This window comes from Salmo trutta, chromosome 34 (genome assembly GCF_901001165.1).
Source record: "Salmo trutta chromosome 34, fSalTru1.1, whole genome shotgun sequence".
NCBI lineage: Eukaryota > Metazoa > Chordata > Actinopteri > Salmoniformes > Salmonidae > Salmo > Salmo trutta.
This window is the reverse complement of record NC_042990.1, coordinates 16,800,894-16,813,537: the sequence shown is the minus strand read 5'-3', so window position 1 is coordinate 16,813,537 and position 12,644 is coordinate 16,800,894. Positions and strand designations below refer to the sequence as shown.

General features: G+C 41.7%; 1 protein-coding gene across 1 annotated transcript; it reads right to left on the bottom strand.

Annotated features, from left to right (window-relative positions):
* Positions 1-573: 573 nt before the first annotated feature.
* LOC115173708 (LIX1-like protein) lies at positions 574-11,406 on the bottom strand. The gene is made up of 6 exons (XM_029732036.1): positions 10,921-11,406; positions 9,733-9,896; positions 6,892-7,032; positions 6,599-6,694; positions 5,599-5,676; positions 574-1,643 (listed from the first exon to the last, which is right to left on the bottom strand). Exons 1-6 carry the CDS (start codon positions 11,240-11,242, stop codon positions 1,389-1,391), a joined length of 1,056 nt encoding a protein of 351 aa, XP_029587896.1. The 5' UTR covers positions 11,243-11,406; the 3' UTR covers positions 574-1,388.
* Positions 11,407-12,644: the final 1,238 nt, after the last annotated feature.

Here is a 12,644-nt window from a genome sequence, read left to right as displayed (position 1 = left end):
TAAGGACAATTATGTGGATATAATGAAGCAACATCTCAAGACATCAGCCAGGAAGTTAAAACTTGATCGCAAATGGGTCTTCCGAATCGACAGTGACTCCACGCATACTTCCAAAGTTGTGGCAAAATGGCTTAAGGACAACAAAGTCAAGGTATTGGAGTGGCCATCACAAAGTCCTGACCTCAATCTTATAGAATATTTGTGGCCAGAACTGAAAAATTGTGTGCGAGCAAGGAGGCCTACAAACCTGACTCAGTTACACCAGCTCTGTCAGGAGGAATGGGCCAAAATTCACCCAAATTATTGTGGGAAGCTTGTGGAAGGCTACCCGAAACGTTTGACCCAAGTTAAACAATTTAAAGGCAATGCTACAAAATACTAATTGAGTGTATGTAAACTTCTGACCCACTGGGAATGTGATGAAAGAAATAAAAGCTGAAATAAATCATTCTCTCTACTATTATTCTGACATTTCACATTCTTAAAATAAAGTGGTGATCCTAACTGACCTAAGACAGGGAATTCTTACTAGGATTAAATGTCAGGAATTGTGAAAAACTGAGTTTAAATGTATTTGGCTAAGGTGTATGAAAACTTCCGACTTCAACTGTATGTGCTTAAACAATGTAATGTTCAAATAACTTTCAAAGTCCTTCATGCAGAAAATCTAATGAGATAGATTTAAGCGACAGACATTGGTCTATTTTGGTGTGTAAGATCTTTCTGTGACAATATCCTTGAGATGACGTCCTATACAATCATTAGTAAAGGCAGGTCATGGGCTTTAATTCCACCCATGTGGTAGAGTTGTCTACAAGTATAGAAAGGGAATGAGAGGAATGGTAACAGTACATTATTCCATGTGAATTTCACAAACCCAACAGCATGGCAGCACAAATTGACCTCAATTACTTAAACTTTTATGTAACAGAATTCTTCAGTCGTGGTCCCGAAGACCCATAGCATGTGCAAGACTTTGTTCTAAACCAGCACTAACATATCTGATTCAACTAATCAACTTATTGTCAAGACTTTCATTAGCTGAATCAGGTGTGTTAGCATTGGCTGGAAAAACACTAACTGTTTATAATTCAAAGCTCCTAAATGGCTGCCTTGCTAGCCTCTATCCAATCAATGGTATTGGCCACTGTTACTTATTCCATCTCTAAGGCCAGATTCCAAACTGACAACCAACTTCCTTCCATCTGCCCTTGACTCCGAACGAGCAGATCTGATCGGACTGAATAGGTAAAAGCCATATAGTGGAAGCTATGCAGAGTTACAAGAACATTTTCCACACCTATGGAGACTTTTGAGAATCACGAAGGGGAAGTCAATGTGGGAAGATAGAAGTGAATCAAGTTATGGGGTTGTAATCCAGCGTATACCTAGCAGGTTGAAGGCAGGGTGGCATTGTTGGCTGCACCCAGTTGGCCAACAGCCAGCATCAGGATGTCCTTCTTTTCCTTGTGGAAGCGCAGCTCCTGGCCGGCCAGCCTGGCCTCCTCAAGTTCTCGATCTGTTGCTGCCACCTCCTGGGCGATGGTGCCAGCCAAGCCTTGCTCCCGGTTCACCCAATCAGCTGCCATTTGGGTACGCATGTCATCATCCAGCGCCCGATGGGAGTAGTGAGCCAGCACTTCCTGTTAGGGGAAAGCAAAATCAAAAATGTGTGAGGCCAAAATGGACCTTATTCACACCACGGCCATGATCGTTAGAAATTCAGGCTAGCTGGGTAGGAAGTGGAAGTGCGCCATTAAATCATTATATTTTTCAACAGTACTGGTTTCCTAGCAGTGCAGGTTTGATTGAGTTCCAGATAATGTTAAAAGATCCAGAAATGCCTGGACATGAAACGACCTGGAACCACAAATTTAGTGCACAATAAGCAAGCTGCATGGCTGCAAGCTGCAATAACATCAATTCACATGAGGAATGCGATACATCTGGAAGCGCTAATTACTCCAGTGGCTCAGCTCCTCTCCTTAACCACTGAGATGAAAGGCATAAGACCAGACCAAAGAGAATACCTAATCAGTCAAGGGACACACAAGGCGAGAGCACTCTGTAACCCTAGAAAAACACAATACAACTGAGTCGTATCTATCCAAATCATGGAGTTGCTGGCTGGTCTTCCTCCTCTTAGACTTCAGATCTGAATGGAGTAAATTGGCAAAAGCCAGGGTTGAGGCACAAATTTGATAATTTAGGTGAATTAATACATTGGAAGTTGCCTGAATTGACCCCCATACTGCAATAACGATGTCAGAAAGCTGCCATTGTTATTAGCAAACATGAAGGGTGAGGGATTATTAATTATTATCTGTAAATAAGAATTTGTTCTTAACTGACTTGCCTAGTTAAATAAAGGTTAAATACATAAAAAGTTAAAGTTGTGTGAATATTTAAATTTTTGAGATCAGAAAGAAAAATGCAAACTTTTGTCAAACTGATCAAGGCTCATACTGTAGTTGACACCTTAAAAGTTGTTTCTGTATGTACAGTAAGATGCATGAGATAATGAGGACTGCACACAAACGTTGAGGTCACCCGAGTCTGCCTGGAACGGAATGCCTCCATAGGTATTTATTCAGCCCACACAATGTGGTTTAGAGAGATCCTTCAGCATGACATTCCATCCTAACTCAAGCCAGAGTGTAAATCAGACAATGTTACGCATTATCTTTAGTGAGTTTCACCCCATTCTGTACTTTCTGTATGTTGAACTGACATACAGTGTTGGCTGTACCATTTGAGTTATGATAAAACACTATCACTGGCAGTGTGTAAGTGCTATGTTTTCTTCTCCAAAACTGCAGAGGGATTTAATGGAAACTGTCAGTCAAATTACTGTTTTTGCTCTCCAATAAATGTTTAGTTTGATCAGTTATTCTGTTGCTGAAACTCAGAGGAATTTAAGTTATGATTGAGTTACATTTTCCATCTTTTACACCAGGTGTGTGTCACCACAATGGCAGTTTACTTACCTTCTCCCTTTAGGCTGACTCGTCATTGTTGGTTACAGGCCTACAACCGTTGTGTCGTCAGCAAACTTGATGATGGAGTTGGTTACGTACAAAGCCATGCAGTCGTAGGTGAACAGGAGTACAGCAGAGGACGGATGATATAGTCCTGGGGGGCCACTGTGTTAAGAGTCAGTGTGGAGGAGATGTTGCCAATCCTCACAGCCTGTGGCCTGCCCGTTAGGAAGTCCAGGATCCAGCTGCAGAGGATGTGTCCAGATCCAGGGCTCTGAGCTTGGTGTCAAGCTTGGAGGGAACAATAGTGTTGAATGCTGAAATGTAGTCGATTAGCAACATTCTCACATACAGTAGGTGTTCCTCTTGTCCAGATGTGTTACGGCCATGTGAATAGCAATGGAAATAGATTTGTTGGAGCGACAGGCAAATTGGAGTGGATCCAGTGTGCCTTGTGGGCCATGACCAGATTTTTGAAGCACTTCATGATGACCGAGGTGAGCGGTACGTGGCGATTGTCATTTGGGCATGTCACCTTGTTTTTCTTGGGCACTGGGACGGTGGTGGTCTCCTTGGGCACTGGGACGATGGTGGCGGACTACAGCCTGGGACAGAGTCAGGTTAAAGATGTCTGAGAAGATGCCCGGCAACTGATCAGCACACACTCTGAGGATGCGGCCAGGGATGCTATCTGGGCAGGTGGATTTGTGAGTATTCACTCACGTCAGCCTTGGAGAGCGAAAGCACATGGTCGTCCGGCGCAGCGAGAGTCTTCCTGGATGGCTCAGTATTGTCTGCCTCGAAGTGAGCATAGAATGTGTTAAGCTCATCTGGGATGGAGGCTTCGATGGGCACTACAGCTGGATTTTCCTTTGTAGTCTGTAGTCCTTGCCACATGCGACATGAATCTGAGTTGTCAAACATAAATTCAAGTTTGCATCTCTACTGTCTTTTATCGTCCCTAATGGATTTGCGGAGCTCGTACCTGCTTGCCTTGTACATGTTGCGCATCACCAAGTCATCGGGGTTCATTCTGCAGACATTGAATGCTGCAGTACGGGCTGTTAGCACTTAACGGATATCTCTGTTCATCCAGGGTTTTTGGTTGGGGTATGCCCAGATTGTTATTGTGGGTACATCCTCATCAACACATTTCTTAATGAAGCCTGTGACTGATGATGTACAGTCAGTGGCGATTTTACTAGGTACACCATCCCGTTCACGAAAATTGTTAGCTTCTACAGACAGTGAGTCACGTGGCTGTGGCTTGCTATATGAAGCAGGTAGACAGTACCGAGACTTTTGCGACAAACAAAAACATCCAGTCAGCGGCAGTCCTGTGGGTGAAAACAGCTCGTTGATCAGAGGTCGAAGGAGAATGGCAAGAATAGTGCAAGGTAACAGGTGGGCCACAAACAGGAAAATAACGGCACATTAGAACAGCGGTGTGCAGAACGGCATCTCAGAACGCACAACTCGTCGGTCCTTGTCACGGATCGTCTATTGCAGCAGACAACCACACCATGTTCCACTCCTATCAGCTAAAAACAAAAAGAAGCAGCTCCAGTGAGCACGCGATCACCAACACTGAGGAGTGGAAAAACAATGCTTGGTCCGGTGAATCGCAGTTCCTGTTGCGTAAATGCGAATGGCAGAGTCAGGATTTGGCGTAAGCAGTCTATGGCCCCATCCTGCCTGGTGTCAACAGTACAGGCTGGTGGCAGTGGTGTAATGGTGTGGGGAATGTTTTCCTGGCACATGTTAGGTCTCTTAATACCAATTGAGCAACATTTCCATGCTCTGAAGAATTCAGGCTGTTTTGGAGTCAAAGGGGGGTCTGAGATGCGTTCCGAGATGACCACATTTGTACTGCGCCGTTATTTGCCTGTTTGTGGCCCGTCTGTTAGCTTGTACGATTCTTGCCATTCTCTTAGAACTCTCATCAATGAGCCATTTTCGCCCACAGGACTGCCGTTGACTGGATATTTTTTGGTTAACCCTTGACACTGTCATGCGTGAAAAGCCCAAGAGGCAGGACGTTTCTGAGATACTGGAATTTTCGCGCCTGGCACCGATGATCATACCACGCTCAAAGCCTGTCTGCCTGCTTTATATAGCAAGCCACGGCCACCTGACTCACTGTCTGTAGGAGTGAACCATTTTCGGGAACGGGGTGTTGTACCTAATAAACGGGCCACAGTGTATATTTCCACACTATGAGGAATACTGTAAAAATTGTGACAATGATGATAATGCCCTTTAAGTGTAAGAGCTGTTTGAAAAGTCTGCATGACATTTCAGCCTGTTTTGGTGGGAGGGAATTGTGGCCTTCCATGGTGACATCACCATGCGGTAAATTAGTTAGACAAATAAGAGTGTTCCAACCCTAATTTTCAGTTGTTTTCCCCTCCCCACTCAGACCACTCCCAGACAGTCCTAGCTAAATTCTTGATTGAGAAATTACCCTTTGCTAAGAAGCTATTTTTGCTTTAAATTAAAATGGTCAAAAATACACAATCACAGTAAGGTACTTAATTGTTACCCAGAAATTATTTGATATTGAGATAAAAACAACTGCATTGGACCTTTAATCAGTACTCTTATCCAAATGAGATCTTACTTGACGGGAGCATTGTCTCTCTCTCATGGCCTTCAGGCTTCCATTCCAGTGCAGCAGCTGAAAGACTGTCATCAATTCCTGAAAGAAAAACACAGTTCAGCATCGACAAGAAGCATTTTTGTGTGTGCCTGTGCTGATGGAGAGCACAATTTCAAATTTGATTGTCATCGCAAGAAAGCAAGTTTTTAATGTCAAAGTCACAAGATTTGTTGATGTTTTTAGGGGAAGCTAACAGGGAGAAAGGTCTATAGCTAGCATTCATTTGTTTGCATGTGTAGAACCCTAAATCATGAGCTGTGGTTTAGCAAAGACCAATCCATGCATTAGATCAGTGGTTATGGATGACAAACAATGAAAGAGTGGAGGCCAGCAATACAGTCCAGATTTGTTTGCCAGACCCACAAGCTCTCATACGCAATTCCTAGAATCACAGAGAATACATGGTTTCTGCTACTATTCTCTTCACGCATGATAGTCCTCACATTCATGTAGTGGGTCTAAGACTCTAGTCCTTGAAATCTACAGTTGATTCCTGATAAGTGCACTTTGGAGTCCAAACTCTGTTTATGTGAGCTGCAGTTCTCAAGTCCCAGTTCAATGGCTGTACATTGTTTTATTTGCTCCTGAAACTGGTCTGCTCTGCTTTAGTTCATGTGGTCATGAGTCTTATACCATTGCATTTATCAAGTTCTACTGTATAGTTTTTTCATTCAACCTGGGAAACCAGATTAGTAGGTCATGAAGCAGAGGTGATTAAGCCAAACGACTTTGATAAACACTCAGAAATAACTTGTAGTTTTCTTTATGAACTGGAAATACAAAGATAAATGAGAATATAGTTCTGTCTGCTTTGTGTAATTACCCATAGTTAGTGGCAGCAACATTCCTAAACTAGTCTCATATACAGTCCAACCTATTCATTTTCTTAAGTATCATTGCAGTAACATCCACTGTATCATTACAAGTAATCCAACTTTGCGTTCCTCCATCCTCTATTTACCTGAAACTCCAGCATTGACTTTCCTTTGTTGGACTCCAGCATGAAGCGAAATGCCCCGATACCTGTGCTGGGGTTGTCGGCCTCTTCTCGGTTTCCCTGTAAAAGACAAGTAGAGTCCAATCATCCAGTCTTTTTCTCCTTAAGAGCCCAATCAGATTAAAATCTTACCCTCATAAGGACGTGTGACCTTTTAATTAATAAGAGCTACAGTAAAGACTACATTAAATACCAGTGCTCACTGCTACTGTTAATGTCAGTCATTTTATCTGAAAAACACATTCAATGACACTCACATTAAAGGAGGCCAGCGCCTCGCACACACTCTTCTCAATGAAGTCATCTGTGATGCGGCGGGAAGGATGCTCGTTGAAAACCGAGTTCATCAGAGCGATTTTGGCAGCACTACGTCTTGCCTCAGCCTTGGTTGGACAAAACTGCCGAAAGTAAAGCATATTTAGTACTTTTCTGAATGGTCTCCCAAAAAATGTAGGTAGCCTATGGCACAAAACGTTATGACCCTGTGAGACATGGATACATGCGATATCATATCTGGAAGATGGTTAGGTCAAATTATTGTATGGATCTTCTGGAAGTCATTTAGAAGTGCATTTTAATAGTGACATTTTTTGTTGTTGAAAGATTATGCATTTGAAATGTATGTTAATCTTTTCTTATTTATATTTCATAATTACGTTTGAGTAATATCGATGCTTCCACTTCTTTGCTATTACCTCAAAGTAAGAAAGAGAGTTAGAAAAGATAGGGGTAAGAGAGACTGTGCAAATGGGACGAGGGGGAGAATGTGGGGAGGGGTTTCACAGCTCCTTCTAAACTCAATGTTTGGCTCTAATAACAACCAGATGAGCCACCCACTAGATGAGTTTCCCATCCCAGTATGCATTGCAGCCAGGCAATTCGAAGAAATTGCAAAACATGTCATTCTCCCATGGAATATTCTGTTAGGCACAATGCTCAATTTGTCTAATATTTACTGTATGACTTAGAATAACATTTCAAAAAAATAAGAATGTACATTAAAGGAGTCTTTACTATTTCAATAATACTGGTGGATTATTTAGCAAAGATAGGAATATGGCTTGTACTGTATGTAATTATGTATACAAGTTCATAGATAGATTATGAACTTGTCAACAGCCAAATGTGGTTTCCTACATCATGAATTCAGTTAAACTTGAATTTCCTTATAAGATTTTTTTTATGCTAAGCCTGAAGACAAGTAGGGTCCTACACCAGGGATCATCAACTAGACTCAGCCGTGGGGGGCCGAAACATAATTACAAATAATTTGTAGACTGCAAATTGACCGCAAGAAGCCTAAACAGATATGTTTGACTAAAACATAACCATTTCAAACCTTGTTAACATTTGCATACAGTCACGTCTCTCTATTATGTGTGGGAATACTTGGGAACAGATTTCTTACATTAAAATAACTTGGAGTTGATTTCCTGGTGTTTTTACAGTCTTTTATGTCCACCAATGAAAATCAGTTGGAGAAAACTGTCCAACACCTTGCTAACATGTTTTTGATGGACCCAACTGCCTACAGTTATTGAAGTGGCAGTGTGTTTTACCTCAGCAAAGGTTCAGATCCAGGGATTATTATTTGAGATTTGCCAATGGTTAGCTATTGAATTTAATCTTGGTTTGTAATATCATGTAATCCTGATGGGAGACAGCAAACTGCTTTAATCTGGGATTCACAGTATACATACTATACCATTCACCAAGAGCAGCCTGAAGCTGGAGATTTATCACTCTCCATTTCTTTATTCTTCAGCTAACAGTGCTCTTTTTTTCTCTGTATACTGCAATCCAGCTATTAGCTGTGAGTATGTTCAAGCCCCCCAACCAATAATAATAAAAACTTGATATATACAGTACCAGTCAAAAGTATGGACGCACGTACTCATTCAAGGGTTTTTCTTTATTTTTTACTATTTTCTACATTGTAGAATAATAGTGAAGACATCATCACTATGACATAACACATATGGAATCATGTTGTAATAAAAAAAAAGACTGTTGGAAAAGCATTCCAGGTGAAGCTGGTTGAGAGAATGTCAAGTGTGTACAAAGCTGTCATCAAGGCAAAGGGTGGTCACTTTGATGAATCTCAAATATAAAATATATTTTCATTTGTTTGAAAAAAAAAAGTTACTACATGATTCCACGTGATATTTCATAGTGATGATGTCTTCACTATTATTCTACAATGTAGAAAATAGTCAAAATAAAGAAAAACCTTTGAATGAGTAGGTGTGTCCAAACTTTTGACTGGTACTGTATATACACACACTTCAATTGTTCTGCTCAAGTTATAAACTATGTAAAACATGCAACGATGCCTTTTAACTTGATTAGTTACTTAGGCCAGATTTATAAAGAGTGTGAGCCGTAAGTCCCGGCAACATCCGGGTCATGTTCATAAGGCACCAAACGGAAGAAAACGGACTGAAACTTGGAGGGACTACATGGACTTCTCTAATAAGAAACACAGTTTCATGATTCAGAGGAATCACATACAAAAAATGTATGCACTCACTGTACAATAAGTCCCTTTGGATAACAGTGTCTGCTGCTGTAAGTGTCATATGCTTCCAGCAGAATATGGGTGCACAGTTAGAAGTTTACAATCAAAGACACTACATAAACATTGTTTTCAATTGCACAACGTTTTGCTACAGTGTGCCCCAATAAACATGGCCCAGGCCGAATTTTTCTCTTGCTCTCACTTGACATTTCTCATGACAGTCCAGAAGAGGCTCCCAGTGATTGACATTTGATCCGATAATCTGGGGCAATGTACTAAAGGAGATGAGGTCAGATTGGCAGAATTGATTTGGGTGGGAGCTTTTGTGCATGAATAGAGTTGTATGGTCGGATAAATCACTAATGTCATGGCCATATAAGGAAGTTAGGCTAATTCATGCAGCTACACCAATGCAATGTCAAACCATTATATTGTACTGTTGTGGTAAAAATAAAGACAATTTTCAAGCACTTTCTCTAACTCAGTGATACTATACAGGGGGCCTTCCACCTGTGGCGCAAACCAACGTTTTAGTGCCAACAACTATATTGAGAACACCTACAGCGACAGGTTAGCTCACCTGGAAACTCCCAAAGCAGCTTCCCCCTGGAAGACTGACGTAGCAAACATAGGGTGGGTTGTTTGATGGGACCATCTCGTACACCACCAGCGCCCCATTCCTGAGGTCTGCCCCTCTTGACTGCTTCATCTGCCAGAACTCTTGCAAGGCTTCCACCACATTCACTGGAGGAGACATAAAATGACACAGCTTAACGTTCACTGGAGGAGACATACAATTATAGTTTAACGTTCCTCTGCATGGTGTCTTAAAGGCTGACTCAGCGATATGACAGATGCAGAAAGTAAACGGCATAGTGGGTTAATTTCCGCAACAACTAAGACCGTTGAAGTGCGAGGCTCAACTTCTCCGCTGTTTTGGTCCTGTGGCTACCATGCTGTAACAGCGTGAAGTGAACCCATGCACATGCGTATACTGTGTGGGACTGTGAGAGCGAAGTCTTGCATCTCACTCATCTCAATATCTCAAGTTCTAATTGCTGAGTTGACCTTTAAATATGGTCTGGTGTTCTCATTTGGTATGCAGGTTTGGATTTAAGAAAGGATAAAAGTGGCACAGTGGGTTATTACATACAAGTGAGCATTAACACTACTTTTGTACATATATGGATATAGCCAAAAACATCCTGTTTATTTTACAAGTAAACAACAAGGAACAACCCACTGACAGACACTGAACTGAATGAAGCTGTCCAAATTGTGTTGACTTTCAACACAGTTATAATAGTCCACACATTCACTAAAAATGAATGAAGAGTATGTAACATCATAATACTTCTGTAAATGAAAATTGAACAGGTCTATCCACTCACATTTAATTGATTGGGTTTTTGGATGATAGTATGACATGTTGGCTAGGCCTAGTCTAAAGCATTGTGGGTGACTTGAAGTGTCAAATGTCGGATGGAGTGCCCAAATGCTATGTAAATTGAGCACACAACTGTATCCTGTAGTCATTAGGCTAGACATGACAAAAACATATGCTATAATAAACTCGGTATGTTCATGTAGCCTACTGTTATAAACTGAATGGTCAGTTTTGGTGACACAATCTGCATGCTGCACATGCATTACTAGGCTATTTTAATCCCATTTCTTATCTTAATCACAGTTACAGTGGGTTACATTTTAACCACGACCAGGGAAAGTCGGAGGACATACATTCTGCGACTAATTTTTTCCAGGTTACCTCTGCCATAGCCCTGCGTATGCTTCGCAAAACTCCGAACAACAGCCTCCACCGCCTCCTTCAAGACCGCCGGGTTCCCTGGATTACATAGACCGAATCCAGCCATCCCTGTTCCGAGCCCCGCACTCCCAATAGTGCCGTGAAGACTGTGCAGTTGAAGCGGCGGAGGCGGCCCAGAGGAAGCACATAAAGAGGCCGGGGGAGGCAGTAGAGGTGCGGTTGGCATTGTAACCCCGGGCCGGAGAGAAGACCGTAGGGTCACAGTCGATCCAGCTCCAAATCCTATCCCTGGTTGAAGTCGCTGAGGGCGGATAGATTCCATTGTTGAAGCGTAAACGTCAACAGTATGGGGTAATAGAGAAATTTCGTGATGAAAATACTGGCCTCCCCGTTGATATTGTAATAGAAAATGAAAACAACGAAACAAAAAAGAGAGTGATAAATAAAATCACTGTTTTCCTCACGGAGAAAAATGGATACTGCCAATCCCTTTAGTCTTTGCGAGGATTAGGCTGCTTGGCTGTCAATCTTGGAGTAGGGGCGGAGAAATCAGAGACGTGAAAATGGGGAGCTGTGAATGGGCCATTTACTGTAACCAAAACTGTAAAGGAATTCTGTGGCTAATGAGATTTAAATTGTTATACATTGGAAAAATAGTAGCTACAGAAATAATTATTCAGAACGTTTAAAAAAAGTTTTTGGTAAATGACCGTGACAGCATGGTGGTAGATACCTTTAAATCATACTATTCTTTAACCATAAAAGCAACACACACTATCTATCCATCCACCCATCCACCCCCCAACCACCCACACACCCACCCATCCATCAATCTCGATCCATCCATCCATCCATCCATCCATCCATCCATCTTCCTAACTAGTCATCTTCACTATCTAGATCAACTGGGCATCTAAATATAACACAGTTAAAGATCAAGCTCTGGGACTGTTTTTTATTGAGCGGATGGTTGGGGGCAATGTTCCCTCTAATTTGTTTTGGCACTGATTGAATTTCAGGTCTGCTGATCGCAAACTTAAACGTTGTGAAAACTTCCAGCACGCATTTACTGTGAACACTGAGGCTGTACCCACTTTAAGTTACAGTTTTACCTGTGGCCAAGTAGTGCTCTTGTAGGAAGCAATCACTCCCCTACTGCTGACTACAAATTATTTATAACTGGGCTAATAATTCACTAACTAGCAAAGGATAAGAGCAAAATGTGCACCTTTGGCTACATGCAGCTCCCACTTTGATTACCAAACAAGTGCATCTACTCATGACCGCTCATGCTGTATACACAGTCTAGTTCATAGTAAATGGCACAGATCCATATATGGCAATGGTCTATTTGCATATAGGCCTACTGCAGCTCTGATTGTTCATGCCACACCTGTCTGTGTAGAGTATGGGCTGAGTCATGGGTATTATTGCAATAGAATCCTACTCCAATGCATTCTGCCTACAACAAAATATCTTGCGTACTTAATTTTGTTTCGGTATGTTGCATTAAAAGTGGCTAATATTGCGTAGATTAGATCACAATTGCCACAGAAAAAAGGGAAACATGGTTGATAATGTTAACAGGGAAAACTCTAGAACAGTGGTCCCCAACATTTTCTGAGTCAAGATCACTTTCTGAGTCAAAATGCAAGCCGAGATCTACCTCAGATTTTTATTTTTTACATAATTTCAAAAACCTCTTAAGTAGTCCCCCCTTTTTT